This window comes from Octodon degus, unplaced genomic scaffold (assembly GCF_000260255.1).
Source record: "Octodon degus isolate 3935 unplaced genomic scaffold, OctDeg1.0 scaffold00230, whole genome shotgun sequence".
Taxonomy (NCBI): domain Eukaryota; kingdom Metazoa; phylum Chordata; class Mammalia; order Rodentia; family Octodontidae; genus Octodon; species Octodon degus.
The window spans coordinates 1,875,878-1,899,396 of NW_004524806.1; the positions used below are offsets into that span (position 1 = coordinate 1,875,878).

At 45.7% G+C, this 23,519-nt stretch overlaps 1 protein-coding gene across 3 annotated transcripts in view; it reads right to left on the reverse strand.

Annotated features, from left to right (window-relative positions):
* Limk2 (LIM domain kinase 2) overlaps positions 1–23,519 on the reverse strand; it is a 75,222-nt gene that overhangs the window by 3,817 nt on the left and 47,886 nt on the right. For all 3 annotated transcript variants that reach the window (XM_004645512.2, XM_004645513.2, XM_023705849.1), the window contains 13 exons: positions 21,903–22,038; positions 21,013–21,122; positions 20,196–20,384; positions 18,613–18,718; positions 18,053–18,249; positions 14,931–15,117; positions 13,951–14,037; positions 12,504–12,635; positions 12,234–12,290; positions 8,423–8,488; positions 6,936–7,110; positions 5,599–5,654; positions 3,273–3,430 (listed from right to left, as the gene is read on the reverse strand). In XM_004645512.2, the coding sequence (XP_004645569.1) occupies positions 3,273–3,430; positions 5,599–5,654; positions 6,936–7,110; positions 8,423–8,488; positions 12,234–12,290; positions 12,504–12,635; positions 13,951–14,037; positions 14,931–15,117; positions 18,053–18,249; positions 18,613–18,718; positions 20,196–20,384; positions 21,013–21,122; positions 21,903–22,038 (1,656 nt within the window). The remainder of the gene's footprint in view (positions 1–3,272; positions 3,431–5,598; positions 5,655–6,935; positions 7,111–8,422; positions 8,489–12,233; positions 12,291–12,503; positions 12,636–13,950; positions 14,038–14,930; positions 15,118–18,052; positions 18,250–18,612; positions 18,719–20,195; positions 20,385–21,012; positions 21,123–21,902; positions 22,039–23,519) is intronic.

Consider the following 23,519-nt stretch of genomic DNA (forward strand, 5'->3'; position numbering starts at 1 on the left):
AGAGTGTGTGGCCAGCTCAGCCCACCAGGGGGCAGGACACCAAGCCCTTTTTTGCCCCTTTGTATCTCCTGTCTTTTTAATACCCTTTCAGTCATTTTAAACATTTGTATACATTCAAAAACAATGTATTAAGTGCCTACTATGTGCTAGGTACTGTTCTAAGTGAAATTTGCTTGGGTTATAATCTGAATAAAGGTGCCTGACCTTGTAGAACCTGCATTCTAGCAAAGAGAGTTGGGGCTGGGGATACAGCTCAGTGGTGAGTGCTTGCCTAATAAGGAGAGCTCATAATAACATAAACTATACTGAATATTAGAAGTGAAAAGTGCTGTGGAAAAAAAAGCAAAAAGGAGTGTTTAGGAAACCATATTTTTTGGTACTGCTGGGGATCAAACTCAAGGCCTTACTTAGCCCTTGTAGGCAAATGCTCTACCACTGGACTGTCTGTCTGTCTGTCTGTCTGTCTGTCTTTCTTTCTTTCTTTCTTTCTTTCTTTCTTTCTTTCTTTCTTTCTTTCTTTCTTTTTTTCCCCCCTGTATTTTAGGGAAGAGTCTACAGGGTGTTCAAGATCTCACTACTAGATTGGATTAGCAGTGATCTGCCTGTTTACAGGCTCCCAAGAGCTGGGATTACAGGTGTGCGCCACCACACCCCAAGTCTCAATTGCTGTCTCAGCATGCCTGGGGATGGGGCTGGCAAGGCAGGCCTGGGGATCGAACCCCAGCCCCCGCGCTTGCTTGCAGGCACTTTTTTTTTTGTTTCTGAAGTGACTTCCATTTATTTTGATACATCTTTTCCCCATGATGATTTACAGGATCTTCAAGCCAATATTATTTACTTTATAAATAATTTATTATTTACTTTATAAATATTTGAATTTTTGGGTATACACCTGCACAATACCTCAGCAATATCTTTCAGCAAGAAAATACTGAAGAGTAAAGGCTAGACACAATTACTGGGTACAGTGAAAATCTGCTGCAAATATTTCTGAGCTAAGAAGGCACCACATAACTGTTCAACTAAGAAAACCACCCTTACAACACAGGATGATTTTATTTTTACATAGGACCTAGAACACTTAAGCTGCCAATTAAGTACTGAATGGCAGAGCAATGTCCCCAGTTTATGCCATAAATTCATAGGGAATGGGTTCCATCAACTCAGGTTCCTTTCCATTGGTCCTCACAAAGTGTGCGTCTCTGGGATGGGCATGCTGGCACTTCAATTGAACCCAGGTACCTTTCTCTTTGGCTTCCTTCTTTTTCTGATCATTTTCCCTGACACGTTTCAGGAAGCTATCACGACTTTTTGAATATTTAACATGCTTAATATGCACATTAATCCTCTTGGCAAGTATCTTGCCCTTAACTTGCTTGTTTCCAACAATGCCAACAGCATGCTGGGTAACGTTGTGGACTCTTCCCGTTTTGCCATGGTAACATTTGTGAGGCATTCCTTTTTGCACGCTACCCATTCCCTTGATGTCTACAATATCACCCTTTTTGTAGATTTGCATGTATATAGCCAGAGGAACAACCCCATGTTTTCTAAAAGGCCTGGCAAACATATACCAGGTTCCCCTCCTCTTGCCCTTTGTGTTAGTCATTGTGGCAAATTACTGGAAGATGGCAGTTCCGGCTGAAAGGCGCTTGCAGGCACTTTAATCTGCTGAGCTATTTGGCTGGCCCTGGGCTGTATTTCTTGTGCCAGCCCTGTGATTTCTCTTTTTTCAGGCAAAGTCTCACTGTGTAGTTCAAGCTGGCCTCAAACTCCTGATCCTCCTCCTACCTGTCAGCCTCTTGAGCACTTGGATCATAGGCATGTGCCATCATACATGGTAAGCCCTGTGACTCATTGATTGATTTGATCTACCTTTCTCTCTCTCCCTCCCTCCCTCCCTCTCTCTCGCTCTTTGAACTGAGGACCTAGCACTTGTCAGGCAGTTTTTTTTTAAAGAAAGGGATTCATTAATTTTATTTTTCTTTACTTTTTTTTTGGTGGAACCGGGGATTGAACTCAGGCCCTTGCACCTGCCAGGCAGGCAGGTATTAATTATGCCATTGAGCTATATACCCAGACCCAGCCCTATGATTTCTGATAGCAAATAAACTCACAAAAAATTCTAGTTTCCTAATGCATAAAACAGGAAAGATGAAGCATGACTTTAATAATACTGAAATATATTAGTTAAGAAGAATAAAGGCAATTTAAAGCATTAAAAAATACATTAAATGCAGAGTTGCTCATTATAGTTAATAACTGCTGGAAAAATCTGAAAGTACCCCGGTTCCACCAAAAAAAAAATCTGAAAGTACCTGCATTGTATAGATCATAATTTGTTCAAAGACTATTAAAAGAATTTCATGCTGTCAGCAAAATGATAAAGACAAAGACTAAGCAGTAAAATAGAAAATCCAGGAAAAAAATGTGAAACATTTACTAAGAAAAAGTATGTTGTACTTACTTTGCAAGGGAAGTTGCCAAATAGAATAAACTATATTAAGCTGGGGAGATGGCTCACTTGCCTGGCAAGTGCAAGGGCCTGAGTTCAATCCCCGGTTCCACAAAAAAAAAAAAAAAAGAATAAACTATATTAAATATTAGGTGACACACACACTAAATAAGTGTTCTATTGAGCCACATTCCTAGCCCACATTTTCTTTTCTATTTTTAATTTTTTATGTATCTGGTAGAGGGCCTCACTATGCAGCTTGTACTCATGATGAGCCGCCTGTTTTCAGCCTCCCCAGCGCTAGGATTACAGGTGTGCGTAATCACCACACCTGGACTCAGTGGCTGGTTCACCATGACCGGGGGCATGGCTGGCATTGGCTGTGGTGCCAGGGATTGAACCCTGGCCTGTGCTTGCTGAGCTATCTCGCTGGCCCCTTTATTTATTTAATTTTTTGGACAGAGTTTCACTATGTAGTGCTGGCTGGCCTCAAACTCATGGCAATCCTCCTGAGTGCTGGGATTACAGGCATGTGCCACCATGCCTGGCCTCAAATTTTCTTTTAAACTTTACTTTAATGGGTATATGTCTGTGTCCTATCCAATTTACTTGCTACTATGCTTTCATCTCCCTCCCTTCAAACCTGGCATGTCAGAGTTGTCAGGCAGCTTTGATACTACATTTGATGTTTGATATTGCATTTCTGAGCTCCAGGTTTCTGCTGTTCTTATGCCTAGGAAGAGCTGATGGAAGGCTTAATTCTATGGCAAAGCATCCCAGGACCCTGTAAGCTGGGAGAAAGAGGTGAGATACTGACCTGCTTTCAGGCTCCAGTTTGCAGCAGATAGCGGCGAGGGGAAAGAAGGCTGGGGGACAGTCTGTGGGGACAAATTTCTCCCAGAAGAGCTTCACGTTGAGGCCAAAATCCAGTGTGCGGGGCAGGCAATCAGGATCTGCATACACTTGTCCAATGATCTGTAGGTGAGAAGAGGCTGGTTAGGAAGGCCAACAGAGGCCACAGGCACATGACAGGAAATGGATGCTAGTGTGTGGACAGGAGGATGTTGTTATAGTCTACATCTAAAATGGTCTCTTAAAAGTCTCATGTTTGGAGGTGCGATCTGGATGGAGGAGGTAGGTCACTGGGCACATGACTTGGAAGGGTGTATTCTCGTCTTTGGCTCCTCTCTTTTTTCTCTGCTTCTTGGATGCCATGATATGAGTAGCCTTCCTCCACCAGGCCCTTCCACAGTGCTGTTTTTGCCTTGGAGCCTGCTACTGACCATGGACTGAGTCCACTCAAACCATGAGCCAAAATAAAAACTTCCTCCTTTAAATTGCAGGTATTAGATGTTCTGTTTCACAGATAGAAAAGCTGTCTAATACAGATTTGCAGAAGAGGGAGTGGTAAAAACCTAGAAGAGATAGATAGCTGTCCTCCTCCCTGTATTTCCCAATCTTGCTAACCCTCTTGGCTGAGAGTTTGGTTCATGAGGAGGGTTTATTTTATTTTATATATTTATTCTTTGTATTTTAGTACAGGGTCTACAGGGTTTCACTACGTAGATCAGACTTGTAGTGATCTGCCTGTATTCAGTCTCAAGAGCTGGGATTACAGGTGCGTGCCACCATGCCCAGTCTCAATGCTGGCATGCTCCGGGGTGGGGCTGGCATGGCACAGCACACCAGGAATCGAACCCCAGCTGCTGAGTCTGCCTAAGCAGGTGCTTTAATCTGCTGAGCTATTTGGCTGTGAGGAGGGTTTAGAAGATGCTTCATGGTGGACATAAAGGGGACATAAAAAGAACTAATAGGGCCAGGGAGATAGCTCAGTGGCTTATGCACCTGCCTGGCAAGTGCAAGGTCCTAGGTTTGATCCCCAGCACACACACACACACACACACACAAAATATGTGTTGCACATATGTACTCTCTACTATATATGTAATTATATACTGCAAACATATACTAATAAAAATAAAAATTAAGAAAAGAAAAAAAAAGGAATTCTCCTCATTTCAGCAAAGCAGCATGTTTCAAATGATACTTGTAGGCTGAAAGCTTCCACTCATACGGGCCTTCCTTGCCTGTGGTGATATCATCCATCAGAGATGAGACTGAGCAGCAAGGATTTGGGTTTGATTCACGTATGAAATTTGGCACCCACTTAGTGCTCTGTATATGTGAGCTGCTCAATTCATATCTATTAAAGGAAACAATTTTTAAAAACTTTTGTCATTATTTTAATCATCCCTTATCTCTCTTCTCTCCCACTTACAACTTTTTTTAATGTATTTGGTATGGGATCTACAAGGTCAATAGGGTCTCACTATGTAGATTGGACTCCTAGTGATTCTCCTGTTTTCAGCCTCCCAAGTGCAAGGATTACAGGCGCGTGCCACCACGCCGTCTCAGTCACTGTCTCAGTGCACCCTGGCGGTGGGGCCGGCACAGCAGGGACTCTACCCTGGCTGCTGCGCCTAAATCTGGCCAGCCCCCACTTACGATTTTGTGTTGGGGAGTTACAGAAGCATTTGAATGTATGTGTTCAGCTTTGCGACACACTGAGCAATGCTGCTATCCGACTGCTAAGCTACTAAAGCTAGGCATCTTTCTTTACTTCACCTGTACCTCAGGGTACCTAGCATGAGGCTAGAACTTCCTAGAATTGTTATTCTACTTGCTAGATATAGGCCAGGGGGATTACTGGGGCCTGTGGAAGGCAAATGGGTAACTGGGAACAGCTAATGTATTCTAAGAGCTAAATGGATAGTACTATGTCTTTCTTGCTGAAATTCTGAATCTCGCCTGCTTCTTACTGACCATGTAACTAAGAGCTTGCCACTGTTCCTTTCTGAAAACAAAACAAAAAAACTTGTTCTGTTGTTTTTATGGAACCAGTGAAACTTAAATGGCAAGACACTACACCTGTGTTAATTTTGTTTTTCTTTTCAGTACCAGGAATGGAACTCAGGACCCTGCACTTGCCAGGACGGTGCTTGTGACACTGAGCTGTATCCCCTGGCCTCTACCCGTGTTAATTTTATGGCAAGTTATTCTTTCCTAGGAGGAGCCCCAGATCTGATGCAGGGCCATGCTGGTAGGACTGCTGTCTCAGGAATAGCCTTGGTGCTAGAGCTCACCTCACAGAGGACGATCCCAAAAGAGAAGACATCCACCGTCTCATCGTAGCTCTTGCCTTAGGGAACAGAGGAGAGCAGGCTGTTAAATTTACATGCCTTATGTGCTCTGCACTAGGCTAAGGTGAAGCCAAGCCATAGCCAAGAACTGGGGCTACAGCAGGCTCTACAGGGAGGTCCCAAACACTGATCAGAACAACTCCACTTGAAAATCTCCTCAATCCAGTTGTGGGGCACATGCCTATAATCCCAACATTCAGGAGGCTGAAGCAGGAGGATTGCTATGAGTCTGAGGCCAGCCTGGGCTACATAGTGAGTTCAAGGCTGGCCTACCTCAGAGGAACTGGATGCAAGTGCATGGTACAGTAGAAAATAAATGCTCATTTAGGTTCATCCAGGCTTTGTCACTAGCCAGCTGCCTGTTTTTGAGTAAGCCAATGAATTTCCCTGGGCCTTACACTGAAAAGCATCGTATCATACTGCTTCCTCATTTTTTTTTTTTTTTTGTCTTTTTGAGACAGGGTCTCACTATGCAGTTGAGGCTGGCTTTGAGCTCACTCTGTAGCCCAGGATGGCTTTGAACTCATTGTGATCCTCCTGCCTCAGCCTCCAGAGTGCTGGGACTACAGGTGTGCACTACCACACCCAGCTCACACCACTTCTAAGGCTTCACAACGCTGCCTTTCAAGAAGGCCAGCCAGCATAACTAGCTGGTTTGAGTGTTACCCACTAGGGGGCAGCACAACTCAGTTCTCAGCCTAGCGATGGAAAAAGCACAATGGTGACAAACTTACGGGTGTGGGTGCCACAGTGGATTGTTTGTTATGGGTGAAAGCTCTAATAGATTCCCCGTCACTGAAGGGTGATGAATAATGTGAGTTCTCACTTACCCTCTTGGCAAAAAAACCAGTCAGACCTCATCTTATGCCCATACGGATCACTACTCAATACTTTCTGGTAATTTTGCGGTACTGGAGCTTGAACTTGGGACCTTGTGCTTGCCAGACAGGCACTTATGCTGTTGAGCTATATCCCAGGATCCCAATCACTACCCAATAGTAAACTCAGGGAAGATGGAGTTTATGAGGACCAGCCTAGCGAGGGTTAAAAGTTATCTAGCCGGGCATAGTGGGGCACACCTGTAATCCCAGGCTTTAGGAGGCTGAGGAAGGAGGGCTGCTGTGAGTTTGAGGCCAGTCTTGGCTACGCAGCTAGTTCAAGGCTAGCCCACATAGTGACCTTGTGCTCCATAAGCTTCCCCAGGAGCTTCCAGGGCTTGGCTACAAGATGTAGCTTTGGTCTTCCCTCTGGGGCATCCCCTCCAGGGCTCCCAGACTCACCATTCAGCATTTCAGGAGCCATCCAGTAAGGGTTTCCCACTACCGTATACCTCTTCTTGCGGTCACTCTTGCGCAAGGTGCGTTTCTTAGTGGTGGCCTTCTCCACTGGGGGCCTTTTCCTCTCTTCCACTATGAGCCGTGATAACCCAAAGTCTGCCACCACCACAGTCTTGTCCTGGTAAGATAAGGGCCCAGTCAGGACCAGGTAAAGACTTCTCAAACCTGGTTCTCTAACCCTAAGGGTATGAGTATAGGTATAGAAGCCACCAAGAACGAGAACGAAGTACACAGCAGAGTCACAGCAGAATGCTCTGCCAGCTTTCTAACCAGACATGGCTGGCCTCTGTGCTTTGGGGTTTACAACAGAACTGGAGAGTCCTGGCATGGTAGGCCTCTGGAACCCAGAGGGTGGGACTCAAAGGCAGACAAGATTTTTGTTTTTGTTTTTTTTGGCTTTCCCCTGCTCTGTCTGGTCCCTAAAAAAGATGTTAAGTTGTTGCTAGGATCAAGATAAGAGAAAAAGACAAAGTAGATGCAGCAGTGTGGGGAATGAGGGGAGATAAACTCTTGGGATAGCTACAGGGTAGTCATGTGAAAAGGGATTAAGATTGTTTGGTACAAGTCCAGAGGGCAAAACCAGAGCCAGCTGATGGACACCCTAAACCAGGTTGCGAATCACCAAGAGAAACAACATTGTAACTAACCAGCAGTGGGAGGAATGATGGACTCAAACTGCCCACTATAAATTAACGAGCTCTGATGGCCTCAGGATGGACAATTAACTATTTCACAGGACTATTATGGAGTAAAACCAGATAAAGTAACAAGGCTCTATGTACAGTTAAGGAACTTCTGAGGTCTTTTCCATATGAATGCGGAAGGGCTAGTCCCGGGAGATTAAAGTCAGGGATGCTCTACCACTGAATTATACCCCTAGCCCAACTTTTTTTTTTTCTTTTTCTGTGAGAAGGGTTTCTCTGTGCAGTTCAAACTGACCTTGAACTCAGTATGTGGGCTCACCCTCTGGAGTGCTATGTTTACAGATATCATCACACCTGGCTACCCCCAGTACTTTTAAAATTTTGAGACAGGGTATTATTAAATTGCCCAGGCAGGATTCAGATTTGCTGTCCTTCTACATCAGCTTTCCTGAACTCTAGGATTATAGGTGTGCAGTGGTGCTGTATTCTGACCCCAGGGCCTAATGGCAAGCAAGTGTTCTACCACTGGGCTATATCCTTAGCCCCAAAATCTCTTCTAATCAAATGATTTCAAAACTACTGCTGACAGGAGGTGAAGCTGTATCTGCATGTGTCTGGGAGCTTTCAGAAGACGGGGCAAGTCACTGGAGGCAGCAAGAAGGGACAGAGAGGAGCCCCGAGGCAACATCTCTGGCCTGAAGCCACAGGGAACAGTCAGCTTCCTCTAGGACAAGGAAACCAGGAGGTCCAGTGGCGCCATGTGGGCCCCGGAGCAGTGAGACATACCAACTTGATGAGGCAGTTGTGTGAGTTCAGATCCCGGTGGATGATGCACATGGAGTGCAAATAGGCCTGGAACAGAAACGTGACACAAAGGCTCAGTAAGTCAACCAGACTTTGATTCCAGAATTGAGGTACTGGAATCTGCTCCTCTCCCAGGCTGCTGCTGCCCACATTTAGAACCCAATGTGGACAATATAGTTGGGCACTCCTCTGTAGCCAGTATTTTGTCCCAACACCAGAAGAAAGTCAAAGGCAACCTGGGCTCCACTCCTGCCCTGTTTTCATTTCCTGCCTGTCCTTTTGTTCACCAATCGCCAGATCAAACCGGCTTAAACCCTGTTCTCTTCTCAAGACACCAGGGGCTTGTGCATTAGCTCGGCTGTTTAAAGTACCTGCTTGGGCAAACTCAGGCACAGGGGACCGTGGTTCGATCCCCAGCTCCACAAGCCAGACCCACCCTAAAGGTAGCCTGAGCTAGGAAAAAAAAAAAAAAAAAAAAAAAATCTTCTAAAGGCTCCAAATGCAACAGATCCAGGTTTGTGCACCCCACCCCCTATTTCACTTAGATCAAAAACCGTCTGAAGTGAATGCCTTCAGATACGCTGCTCCTCCTCTCCCTCCCCAAACTATAAGCTAGCTACCTTGGATCTTTCCCCTCAGTGGGGCAAAAATGACCTCCTGCCTGGTCCAACTTGCTCTGGTTCCTCACACTTCCCTGAAGACTCCATCCTCCTCATTCTCTCTATACTTTAAGGCTGTCCACTTCTCCCCCATGCTTCCTGCCCATGTCTGTTTTTTCTTTCCAGTCTCCTCAGAGTCAGCTCTTCTCAAAGTCATCTTTTCACAAGTTAACTTCTACCAATCACATGCACGCCTCTTGTGTCCACAGCCCTGGCTTCCCTTTCCTGGTACATAGCTAGGTGACCAGAAGCCCATACCCAAGCTCCTGCTTCTAGCCAGTTTCCTGCCCAAGAGATGATGGAAGGTTCTGCTAACAGATTAGTCTCGGCATGCACTAATCCCAGCTCTTCTCAGACCTGTTTCCTGACCACCACTAGTAAATGGCACCACCGTTCTGAGTTCCTTAAGCTACCATGTCCCTTCCTATAACTCTTGTTCCCTCTCAATTCTGACTCCATCCTCTTCCCAGTCTTCTATCCCTACTACTACCTCAATTTAGAAATTGAAATGTTTCATTGATCCCTCTACCCAGTTCTCCCTGGAGACTCTCCTATCTCCATTCCAACCTACTGGCCACCCCAGACTCACCTCGAAAGAAACACAGCTCCTGGCCATTAAAAAAAAAAAAAAAAAAAAATTCTTGCAAGGATGAACAACAATTCAATATGTGTGTGTTTAGATAATACTTAAATATTAAGCTGAAGTTTGAAATGTATTGATGAGGGCTTGGGAGATAGTTCAGTAGAATAAGTGCCTGCCTGGCAAGCACAGGGTCCTGAGTTCAATCCTCAGTACCACAAAAACAAAAACAAAGAAATGTATTGATGAGGCTTTTCTATACATTATATTTACAACTCTGATTTTACCTTTCCAAGTACAGTTTCCTTAAGACTCAGAAAAGGCCATTAAAGGGGCTTGCAGGTTAGCTCAGTTGTTTAAAGTGCCTGCTTGGGCAAACTCAGTCAGGCACAGGGGACCAGGGTTCGATCCCCAGCTCCACAAACCACACCAGACCTGCCCTTAAGGCAGCCTGAACTAGCAAAAAAAAAAAAGGGCTATTAAAAAGAAAAATCTAAAAAATGGGCTAGCAAGATAGCTTAACAGACTAAGTATTTAATTAGACAAATGTAGGGACTGGGGTTCGATCCCCGGCACCACATGCCACAGGTCCCATCCTCCTGGGGTTTCTGAGCAGGCCAATGAGACTGGGCATGGTGGTACATGCCTGTAATCCCAGTGCTGGGGAGGCTGACAGGAGAATCACTACGAGCCCGAGCTGCATAGTGAGACCCTGTACCAAATACATTTAAAGAAAGTAAAATGTGTGACAGTCTCTGGGGCTGCCTTCTCATGCCAGCTGTTCCCTGGAACAGCAAAGAATGTAAGTGAAGAAGCAGCCAGCCCCCTCCACCCTTCTCCATCCAGCTGCAACATCAACCTTCAGATACAGAACATATCTACAGTAAAATTAAAGTATTTAAGTAAAGTGCAATTTGCTTCTCCAGTGGTAGGGGAAATTCTGTTCAATATTTTGAAATTTATGAATGTTGTAAAACTAGCAAACTGTGGTCTTAAAATACATAAACTGAAGACTTTACCATGGGGATATAAAATCTGAGAGTAAATCCAGTGAATTACTTCCTAAATCCCAAGAGTCTATACTCTGTACCATGATGTCTTGCTGTTACATGAGTATTTTCAGGCCATCTGGACAAGGAGTCTTATAGAAACCCAGAAAGAATTTAAAAAAAAAAAACAACTAAATTATTCAAGGGTTTCAAACCTTAATGTTACATGCAAGGTTTGTGTAGAATACAAAGCACTCTGTTTCTTTGACTTCTAAGAGCTTGACAGTAGAAGCCACTACCAAATTGTGCTCCTGCAGCATTTCTGAGTAGTGGGACATGGATGACTCAGTCCTTGCTGAGCTTGATCCTTGCTGAACACTGAACAGGACTGATTAAGCTCTATGTCTTGTACTTCTGGCATTCCGATTATTCTAGGGATTGAGGAGATCTGTAACTTGATACCAGGATGATTATCCTGTCCGCCTTGGTTATCTGAGGGATTGTTGGAAGCTGGTCCCTCTCTTCTGGAGGAAGACAGGACTTTCCAGATTCCATCTTCTTGGCCAGGTCTTCCACTGACCTGATATTAGTTGCAGCAACTAAAGAGTCACAGGCAGTTCCTCCCATAGTGCTGTTTTGATCTTGAAAAATATTTTTTTTTTACATTTATTTATTGTGTGTACGTGTGTGTGTGTGTGTGTGTGTGTGGCCAGCTCAGCCCACCAGGGGGTGCGGCTGGCTGGCATGTGGTGCTGGGGGATCGAACCGCGGTCCCTGTGCTTTGCCGAGCTTGTTCCAAGTAGGCGCTTTAGACCACTGAGCCATCTCTCCAGCCCCTTGAAAAATGTTAAGAACAGCTTCCAATCTACTATTTCAGACTATTACTGTTCCATTCTACGTTCCATTCTACATGAATCCCATGTGAGAAGAGGTAGGTAAAATCTTAGGTGTAGGGATCAGACTGACTAGCCAAGATTCTATGTGTGGGGAATCTTTTAGCCTCAGCTTTTTATCTGGAAACAGGGTTGTTGTGAGGAATAAGTATGGCCAAGTGTGTTAATCCCTTACCTCAGTGCCTGGTATACAAAAAGCACTTAGGAGCTGTCAGCTATTTTGATTACTAGGACTAAATTTTCTTCTCCCAGATTTTTACTATGATCACCACTTAGACTCTGAGGCCTCTCTGCCAGCAGGAACTTTTATTTAATTCTGACTCATCTTTCAGGACTCATCTAGAATTCATTTCTTCCCTCTCTGATTTCCTAGGTTGTAAGATGCTTTGCTTGCTCCAAGGCCCTCAGCACCCAGACACCTCAGTGACATCGAGGTCAGACTACCTCACACCTCTTCAGATTGCCCTTAAAGAGTTGGAATCCTTTGGGAATCAGGTGGTGACTAAAAACAGTGGCCCAGGAACAACTTTGATAGCACAGAAAGAAAATATTAAGAGCTGCTGAATGACTCAACCACTTAAGCTGCCCAGGATGGGGTGTCTACCTTCTAGTGCTCCCCTCAATCACACGTTTCCCTTCTCTTGTGTTGGTAGGGCTGTTGGTAAGACTCACCATTCCAGAAGCGATGCCTTTGGCAAACCTGACCTTCTGCTGCCAAGGGAATGGGTCCTGCAGGGTGGAGGAAGGCAGGTCAGAGCCTGTGGTCCAGGCCTCATGGGCCAGCACAGTGAAACCTCCCTGTCTCTACTCATTTCCACCCAGCATGGTCCTTTGGGGACAAGATAAGGCCTCTATGGCCTTTAAAGCTCCAAGACAGGAGGAGCATGGGTGACTTTTTGACAGTCTTCTAAGATTCTTGGTGACTGCAGGATCTGTGCTCACCACACTGCGCAGAAAATCCTTCAGTGTGCCCCCCTCAATGTACTCTGTCAGCAGGTTTAGCTTCTTGTCCTTGTATAGCACACCAATGAATTTGAGCACATTGGGATGGTCCAGGCTGCGCATCACTTTCACCTGGGTTTAGGAGAAGCCAAAGAGGCTGGGAGTTAATGTCACATCAAGTCCTCCATGACTCCTCCCTCCAGGGATTGGCCTGCTAAGTGTTAGCTGCCTCTCTGACCTCCTACCTTGCATGATGTGGCTAGACACTAGGATCAGGGAGAGAACCCTATGACCCAGATGGGATGGCTTCATAGGTCTCACCTCAGGATCCTGCCTTTCTAGGAACTGCTCTGGGAAACAGGAGTGGAAGGGCCCAACAGTAAAACAAAGGTGGGGGAGGCACTTGGACCACAGTGTTCCTTAACTGTAGTTGCTGCATGGAGCAATGTGTGGAGCGTGGTGAAAACCGTACATGCTCATAGAGTATCAGTTCTCTGGAGGCCCATGTCAGGTTCTCTTCAGGATATTCAGTAGACAATTATCACACTGAGTTATACTAAATCGATCTGTTTTCCTGTGTATCACCCTCATTACCTAAGAGTTACTCTGATCCACATCTCATTTGTTTTCATGTCCCTTGTACTTGGCTTGTGCTATCCTTACTAACTGTTCACTGGAGAAATATTTACACCAAAGTAGAGTGCGTATATTCTCTAGTGTTCTTTTCCACTTGGTACTTAAGTATTTGGTACAGGGTCTCACTATGCAGCTCCGACTCATAGCGATCTTCCTGTTTCCGCACCCCCCAGTGCTGGGACTACAGGTGTGTGTTACCATGCCTGGTCTTGGTAGCTGGCTCAGCGAGCCCAAGGCAGGGCCAGCACGGCATATGGTTTGGGGATCTGAACCCTGGTCCTTGTGCTTGCCTAGGAAGGCACTTAGTCCACTGAGCTATCTCGGTGGCTCCACTCAGTATTTAAGACAGTGACTCCAAACTAAGTTTTCTCCCAAAACCACTATTTAAAAGGTTTTCCCTCTTCCAACAGTGACACCAAATTCCCAGACCTTGAATTTTCTTTCATAATTTTGCCCAAGCTGGCCCCAAACTCCTAGGCTAAAAAAACAAAACAGTAGCAACAACAAAAAACTCCTGGGTCCAAGTGATCTTCCTGCCTCAGACCTGCAAGTAACTGGTACTACAAAGTAGCTGGAACTAATATGTGGTAGTAGCCCCAACCCCATTTATTTCTCCTCTACTTACCCTTCCCTTCCTGTTTTTTTCCTCCTTTGTTTTCTCCCTTGCCACCTCTTTTTTTGGCTTTCTGAGTCAAGGTCTCACTATGTAGCCCAGGCTGGCCTCAGACTTACAATCCTCCTGGCTCAGCCTCTGTAGTGCTAGGATTATAGGCACAGACCAACATGCTAGGCTCCTATCCTATTCCCTCACCTCAGTCAGAAAAGTCTTCTGTGTCTCTTCATCACATCGAATTAACTCCTTCATGACCATCACTTTGCCTGTGGCTTTGTGTATCACCTATAGGGAGATTGACTATTAATGGTACAGAGACTGGAGAAAGTTCTAGAACATTGTTAAGGTCTATGGGCTGGGGGTGTAGTTCGTGATAGATGCTTGCCTAGCATGTGCAAGGCTTTGGATTTGATCTCTGGTACCAGGGAGTGGGGAAAAAAGGCACTATGCAATTGGCTATCCCATCTGTTGGAGGCCACACACTGAGCCATATCAGATCAGACTGACAGAGTTCATGTGTAAAGAACACAACATAGAGTAACAGGGGACTCAGAGGGAAATACACCCTCTTCCCTGGGAAGCTGGGCATGCACATAGGAGTCAAGAATCCAGAGAAAGGAAACAGGGAAGGAGGTAGGAGGGCACACTGCCAAGCCAAGCAGGGGCTCCAGTCATCTGGCATAGGAGTGAGTCTCTTGAGTGAACAGAAGTCTGGGGGCAGGAGGGTCAGTGCCACAGACATGCACCAGAGGGCTGGGTGGGTTGGGGATGTGCTCTCCAGCCCCACTGCCCCACAAGCTGAGACACATGGCTTACCTGACCCCCCCTCCCAGCTCTGAGCAGAGGAGGAGAGAAAGAGAGAGAAGTTAGTCTCTGAGACTGTTCACCAGGGTGGCAAGAGCCACTCCTCCTTGTGTTTGTTGTAGCATGCCCAGCACTGGGGCCTGTGGGCACAGTTCTTCCCAACCTGGGTCTCCAGAGCCACAAGCTCACTGTAGCAGTGATGTGGACTTAGGTGGTGGTGCTGGTGGGGGTGGGGCTATACCATCACCCAGAGTCAGGAAGGAAGCCTGGTGTCCTGCAGGGTATGGAGTGTGGCCATGTGACGAGAACTTCCCAACAGAAGAGGGAGGTGAAGGGGAGGGCATAAGAGTACGGCAGCTGCTTCCTGTGCTCACCTTGATGGCCTGTCCAAAGAAGCCCTTCCCCAGGACTTCCCCATGGATCAGGTCACACGGCCGGAAGATCTGCTGTGAGTAGCTGCTAGAACAGCGGAGGGACTCTGAGCGACTGATGTCACGGCTGAGCAGCAGGGGCTCCTTGGGCGAGCTGGGGCCAGGGGACTTGGAGATGCTGTTACTGCGCCTAGGATGAAGAAAGATGAAAGTTGAAGGTAGGCACCTCAGGCAGACCCATTTGTTTCAAGGTTTACAGTAGGATGCTGCAGTTTGGAGGATGAAGCTCTTAAAACATATGTTGCTTTTGGGCTACATATAGCCCAAATAAGTAGTTTATTTAAGCACAGTAAAAAACTTAACTCAAAATGGGAAATCTAGGGGTTAGGGATGTAGTAGATCCACATCCCTAACTTTCATCTGCTAGAAGTCATGAGGTCTGGGTTCAGTGCCCAACACTGAAAACAGAAAAGGAAAAGAAGGGAAAGGAACGGAATAGAATAGGAGATGTACTCTGCATACTTCTCACCTGGAAAAATTAACTAGATTCTGCCAGCCTGTACCATTCAGTGTATGACAGTACTCTAGTGGTCATCTACTATTTTTTCTAACTGCTTTTTTTTTAATGTATTTTAGGGAAGGGTCTACAGGGTGTTCAGGGTCTCACTAGTAGATTAGACTCGTGATCCGCCTGTTTATAGTCTCCCAAGTGCCGGGATTACAGGGATTACAGGCGTGCGCCACCACACCCAGTCTCAATTGCCACCTCAGTGCACCCTGGGGGAGGGGCTGGCATGGCAGACTGGGGGATTGAACCCCCAGCCACCAAGCCTGCTTGCAGGCACTTTAATCTGCTGAGCTATTTGGCTGGCCCTCTTCTAACTGCCTGATTCAAGACACTAACTAAGTTAATGCTACCATCCAAAAAACAAACAGATGGGATTTAAAATAATATTTTGCTAATCTTTGAACCTGTCCATAATTCCTAAATTTTAAACTAACAAGCATGTATAATTTTATAACAATAAAATAAAGTTTACATTTTCAAAAGCATCCAGCTAACTGAGTGTGATGGTATACGCCTGTGATCCTAGCACTTAGGGGGCTGAGGCAGGAGGATCTTTACAAGTTTGAGACCAGCCTGGGTTACAAAGTGAGCTCAAGGCCAGCCTGGGCTGCATAGCAAGACCCTGTCTCAAAAAGGTAAAAATAAACCCCCAAAGCATCTGATAACAGTAACAGATGGTAACTGTTATTTTGACTTACAGAAGAAAGGATAAGGCTAAAGACAACAGAATAGGACTAGAGGTGAACTGCAGCCTTTCAGACTTCTATTTTACTGGGATGCCTGGAGAGTTCTGAAGCTGGGTGGCTCTTGGCTAGTCCTGCCTTACAAGTTTGCCTGCCCTTGCCCTTCTGTACTGCCTTCTGCTGATTGTGCCCACTATAGCACATGGGGTGATCTGTCTTCTCTCTTGCATGGCAGCCCTTCAGGTACCTGACTACTTTCTAGTCATTCTACATCTTTCCTTTTCCAGACCATATACTTATAGCCTTTCTCTCCCTTTGGTTCCCTGTCTCTTCTGGTGCATCCTGGCTGACCAAGGCAGCCAAAAGTGGAGGGAGCAGTCTGTGGGGAGGGTTCAGTTTCCAACAGCTGAGAGAATCCTAACTGATTTAGCTTGCTGGATCAGGGCATAAAGAACATGATTCCTGGGGCCAGGGAGATAGCTCAGTAGAATAAGCACTTGCCTGGCAAGTGCAAGGGCCTGAGTTCAATCACCAGTTCCAAAAAAAAAAAAAAAAAAAGATTCCGATTGGTTGTAATATTATTTCACATTTAGTAAGTACTGACCCTAGCCTGGCACTGCACAATTTTGTGTTTTTTCCAAATTTAATCCTAATATAACTGGCTACTAGCCACTTTTATCTTGTAATCCCAGGGGCCTGCCCATTAGCTCAGTTGCTTAAGGGCCTGCTTAAGCAAAGCAGTCAGGCTCAGGATACTGTAGTTGATCCCCGGATCCTCATGCCTTTTCAGACCTGCTCTTAAGGCATCCTGAGCCAGTAAAAAAAAAAAAAAAAATCCTTATTTTGTAACCCCATTTCACAGATGCAGAAACAGAGGTTCAGAGAAATGATGATTTGTGAAGCGAGGGGCACATCTTGAAGCCTTAATGTGGCTATTTCTACCTGAAAGCCTGGGCTTTTGATGCCTGTAAGTTTCCCTACTTGGGCTTTCACACAAGGTGATTGCCCCCCACATCCCACACATACTTGGAAGATTCTAAGGTTTGGGTTTGTTGGTCCCTCAAATTCAAAACAATTGCAATCATCTCTCACTTTATCATCTTTAGAAGGATTTTTAAATTTTTTTGGCTAGCTCAGGCTGCCTTAAGGATGGGTCTGGTGCTGCTTGTGGAACTGCGGATCGAACCGTGGTTCCCTGCACCTGACTGGGTTTGCCCAAGCAGGCGCTTTAAACAACTGAGCTAACCGGCAAGTCCCCAAATTTTCAAACGTCATATTTATTCAATTCTACCTGTGCTCCTACTCAACCCTGAGCCCCATATTTCCTCTACATTTCCCATTAGGGCCCAACATTACTGCCTCCTGTCCAACTCAGGCATTTGGTGGACACAGCCTGATCCTGTAGTTCCTTTTTTTATTTTAAATTTTAATTTAGCAAGGGTCTACAGGGCCTCACTATGTAGATCGGACTCATAGTGATTCTCCTGTTTTCAGTCTCCCGAGTGCTGGGATTACAGGCCTGCGCCACCACACCCAGTCTCAATCACCATCTCAGTGTGCTCCGGGGGAAGGCCGGCAAGGCATACCAGAGATCAAACCCCAGCCTTTGCGCTCTGCCTAAGCAGGCACTTTAGTCTGCTGAGCTATCTGGGAAGCCCCTGATCCTCTAGTTTCTAAGGAAACCTGGCAACGAGTAGGTTCTGCACAGGCCCTGGCTATGAACTATGATGCCTATGGAACTGCCCAGGCAGCACAATCTGTACACCCTGTCCCTGACAAGTTGGTTCCCTTCCTAATGTACTGGTTTTCAATAGCAAACTTAACCTATGAGAAAAAGAGACAGGACAGAAGAGAAGTGTGGTAGGAGGTGGCACCTCAGGGAGCGTCTCCTCAGAGTCCCTTCCAGATTTTCCTTGGCGTCCAGGGTGCTGAGGGTATGAGAATGTCTGGTATTCTGTATGTGGGGAGAGAGCCGGGCATCGAGCCGCAGTTGATCCAGGTGCTGGGAGACCGGGTCATGTTCTATCAACAGCTGAAGTGTATGGCTCGTCTGGTTAATTGCATCCTCTACCTGCAGCCAAGAGCAATGTAAGGGTGGCTCCTACAGACTGCCCCATCCCAGCACACGCACTGCCAACCCAGATGATCCAAACACAGTGTGGCCAATGTTCAAATTGGCTAATGGTGGCCTCCAGTTGCCAGCAGCCTCACAGTTCTCTCTGTCTGGGATTCTGTAAGCTTTCTCATCTGTCAGGTCATCATTGCTATCCTGGGAATTTACTAGGCTGACCCAAGAGGTCACCAGTGGTCAGAGATTCAGTGTCAAAACAAGACTGGCTGGAGTGGGTAGGAAAAGGTAAAGGCCACAGCCTGATCTCCCAGAGGGTCTGTTCCATATCTCATCCCCATAAGACAGACTGGACAAACACTGTACCTCCTCCACTCGGAGTGTGCGGACAGGGGTCCCATTGATCTCCAGAATGCGGTCCCCAGGGTGGATGGCGTTGCGATTGTTAGGACTGATGTGCATCCGGTTGACTCTAAGCCAGAGAAGAGTTGAAGCATGGTGAAGGCATCCTAAAATATCACCTCACCGATTCTGCTTATACAGGAAGGTTCACAAGGCCCCTGAACTCCCACTGGCCCGTAAGACTAGGCCATCTACACAGAAAGTCAATACCTTTCCCAGGATTCTTGGATTCAGTGAAGGGACTCATTATGCCTAAGCGAAAAACTTGAACATCCTCTTTTTCATCTGGAGTTCACTTCCTCCCACCCCCAACTTGCTTGCTTTCTGTCAGTTTAATTACCAATCTCTCTCACATGGATCATTTTAAAGCCTCTGAACTGGTCTCCACAACTCTAGGCTTTTACCTTCTACTATCTAACCTTTATCCCAGAGATCTTTCTAAAATAGCAATCTGGTCATTTCACTTTGCTGCATAAATCCCTTGACAAATCTGTTGAATCTTTGTAATTCAGGTCCCGCGTGCTTAACAGCCCCTTATCTGGGTACTTTCAATCTATATTAGACAACCACAGATTTCTACCTCTAGAGACATGCTTCTCCTTCTGCCCTGAACATAAGTTCCTTCGCCTCTCCACCTAATGAGCCTATAGAGCAGACTTCACCTCTTCCTGATTTCCTCAACCCTACTACCCCCCTCATCTGTACTATAAGTTTCAGCCTCATGTCCAACACACAGTAGGTGTAAAATCAGTATTTACAGGCTAATGGGCTACTAGTGTCTCATGGGTACTACTACATGGACACAAACTCTTTCCTCACTTGGTCCCATGGACCTATGATGGTATCTTACCCTCTTTTGGACCAGAGACTCCATTTTTTCCTCTTTCTTCCAATTTATTTACTCATCCAACAAAACAATAATCAATGAACACCTAATAATTCCAGGTCCTGGGCATGCAACACTAAACAAGACAAAACAAGTTCCTTCAGGAGTTTACATTCTAGTGGGGAGGACAGATGATAATCAAACTAATACACATTAATCAAGCCAGAGAATTTCAAAGAGGAAACATGATCTGAAACCTGACACCTAAAAGGTAAGAGAGAGCCAGGGAGATGGCTCAGTGGAATAAGCGCTTCCCTGGCAAGCGCAAGGGCCTGAGTTCAATCCCTAGTTCTGCAAAAAAAAAAAAAAAAAGAACAATTTTGGCGGCTGGGGAGATAGCTCAGTAGAATAAGCGCTTGCCTGGCAAGTGCAAGGCCCTGAGTTCGATCCCCAGTTCCACCATAAAAAAATAAATAAATAAATAAATAAATAAATAAATAAATGGTAAGAGATTCTGGCTTTAAGTATCTGGTGGGAATCAGCCTAGGCAGAGAGACTGCCAAGTGCCTAGGCCTGGTTACAGAAGTGACCTCCAGGAGAAATCTGGGTGATGTGGACCATGGGAACTCTGTGTAGGTCTGTAGACTGAAGCCCTTTTCCACCTGTGGTCTTGGTCAAGAACCACAGATGAGTGGTTCTAAGCAGTTCTCAAAATACTTACTCTTTCACTTGCACAGTGGTGGCGTAGTTGGAGCAGGCACTCTCCACAGACACAGAGAAGCCCCGTCTGCCCTCAGTGGTGGCCGGCATGGAGATGAGTGTGACGGAGTAAGGCAGCTGATCTTGAACAGACTCCGTGGACAGCCTCTCAAACATGGGGGCCAGCACCACCTCATTGTGGCACTTCCCACTAGGTAGAGGGCACAAAGGGAACTGAGATCCTTCAGTCCCACCTGGAAGTTCCCCAGCAAGGACTCCAGCACATGGCTTTAAGAAACATACCCACAGCCTCACTATCATCACCCTCTTTTCCACAATTCTCAATGGCTGCTCACAATGAGGATTCTGGGTTCTCTGGGGGATCTATGACTGAGGTGGTATATGAGGAGGAACTCTGCTGTGGAAGTGAGACAACCCATATTCTCTGGTTCTGACCTCCAGTGAGAACTTGCCCTAGCCCCTGTCCCCTCCTAGGTCCTAGCTGAGTTTTCTGTCAGTCAAAGCAGTTGGGTGAGGTGAGCTCTAAAGGGTCTCTGCCTTTAATAATCTGGGATCTTCCTTGATGACAACATCCCAGGCATTCTCTCTCTCTGGGACAATTTCAAAATATAATGAGGTTATCCTCATGGTAGGTAAGGATAGAGGACAGAAAGATGACAATGGCTCTTCTTATGTCTTACAGAACTGCTTTAGAATATTACTGTGATAAGAATCCAGTGCTCTGATTACCCCACTAGTCTTTCCACTCAAACCATGCTGCCACCTGTCCCTTTCTCCTGGCCACTGAGTGGGGGAGGACAGACAGGGCTACCTCTTACCAGTAGAGTGTGGCATGCTGCACCAGGGCATATGCATCCCCATCCTCAATGATCACCTTGCAGCTCATACAGGCAAAGCACTCTGGGTGGTACTTGAATTCTCCAGCCACCTGTGAACAGGTGGGCAGAAGGATACAGAAGGATGAAATGAGTTATCACTTTTGCTGGAGTGGAGGTGGGGGAGCTGAGTAACTTCCAATCAAAGATCTATAGGCCTCAGTCAAAATATACTTTTTTTTTTGTACTGGGGATCAAACTCCTAACCTTGTGCTTGTGAGGCAGGTGCTTATTCTGCTGAGCTATCTCCACAGCAAAAAAATCTACTTTTTTCAATCAGTTTCTATACATTCTAGTCAGATTCTAGCCTTTCACTCTGCCTAGAAGTCACAAAGGAAGCATCAGGTTGACAATGAAAAAAAAAAAAAAACTTTTGGCTCCAGTTATGACAACTTGTTTCCAGAAATAACCATATCTAATAGATTCAGTTCTTCCAAAGCATAGTTGGCAGGTCTATAACTATGGCTTAGAGCCCTTTGTGTAGAACAGGTACAGGAGAAACAACCTCTCTCTGCCAGCCCATTCCAGGTTCTCCTGGTCTGATTTCCAGAACACAACCCAGGTGGATCCTGCTTGCAATCTGTAACACTCTCCTTTGAGGCCTTTGTCCCACTGCATTCTCTTCCTGCTTGCTACCCACCTCCCAACACCGGACTTCAAAAGTCTGTAAGTCAAGGATATCATCTGTCACTTGCTAAGTACTCAATAAATACCTGTTGGTTAAATGAATGAATAAACATAGGGGGAGGCCCTGGCTGATGGGAAGACACAGGGGACTAGAACTATTGTCAACAGACATCACCAAGAAAGCAGAGATACAGGTACCCACTTACCATGACAGGCCCTGTCATCAGCAGGGAGCATCCATGGCAGGACTCTCCAAATTTCCCCCAGTAGTCCTTGTGGCAGTAGAGCTTCCCATCCTTCTCATAGTACCAGTTGGTAAGGGAATCCTGGCATTCTGAACACCTGCAAGGCAAGACAAGAACAAAATTGCTCCTGAATCCCTGAAACCAGGTCACCCAGGCTACTAGGTCATACAACAAAATGGACAGTGTTCTCTAATGCAAAGCCAGGACAAAGGAAAGTTACAGTTAGGGTCATCTCTGAGGAAGCTGGTTCAGCTCCAGAAGCCAGCTCTGTACAGGATGTTTCTGTGAAAAGATGCAGTCTTGGAGCCCTCTGAGAATCTGATAAGAAGCCAGAAGCCTCATCCATAAAAATGTACATATAAGGAAAATGTGCACACAATCTTCATGTGGGGTGTGTAGCAAGCAAGGATTCCCTGTAACCTAAATAGCCCCAGTTAAGAACCTTTGATCTAAGCCTCTTTAGTAAGTGGTGCTGGGAAAACTGGATATTCACACGCAGAAGATTGAGTCTAGACCCATGTATTTCACCATACACTACACCAAAAAAATGGAACAAAAATCGCTGGGGCCAGGGATATAGCTCAGTGGCATAAGCATCTGTCTAGCAAGTGCAAGGTCCTAAATTCAATTCCTGGCACAAAAACAAACTAACACCCAAAAACAATCTGCTGGAAGATAAAAATAGGCAAAACTTGCAGACATAGGTGTAGGCAAGGACTCTCTAAACAGAACTCCAATGACACAAGAAATACTGAGTTTGGGGGCTTGCCAGTTAGCTCAGTTGCTTAAGCACCTGCATAGGGAAACCCAGTCAGGTGTGGATGACCGTGGTTCGATCCCCAGCTCCACATGTCACACCAGACCCACCTTTAAGGCAGCCTGAGCCTGCCAAAAAAAAAAAAAAAGAAAAAAATCGGGATCAGGGAGATGGCTCAGCAGAATAAGCACTTGCCTGGCAAGTGCAAGGGCCTGAGTTCAATCCCTGGTTCCGCAAAACAAAACAAAACAAAACAAAACAAAACAAACCTCAGCTTTTAAAAAATTAAAAAACAAAACAAAACTGGAGTTAAAGGCTACATAGTCCAGTGATATATGTATAACCATATTTATAGCAGCACAATTTATAATAGCTAAATCTAATGTGGTATTTATAAACAGTACTACTCTGCCATAAAGAAAGATAAACTTCAAGTATCTGTAGGTAAATGGATGCACCTCAAGACCATAATTTTATTTTCTGTATTTAGGACAGGGTCTATAGGGTCTATGGGGTCTCACTACATAGATTGGATTCGTAGTGATTCTCCTGTTTTCAGCCTCCCAAGTGCTGCGATTACAGGCACATTGCACAACATCCAGTCTCAAGTGCTTTCTCAGCGCAATGCTCGGGCCAGACAAGCATGGCACACTGGGGATCAAACCCTAGCCACTGCACTCTGCCTAAGCAGGCGCTTTCATATGCTGAGCTATCAGGTCAGCAAGACCATAATTTTTTCTTTTTCTTTCTCTTTTTTTCTTTTTGGACATAGGGTCTTGTTTTGTGGTTCAGGCTGGCCTTGAGCTCATGGCAATCCTCCT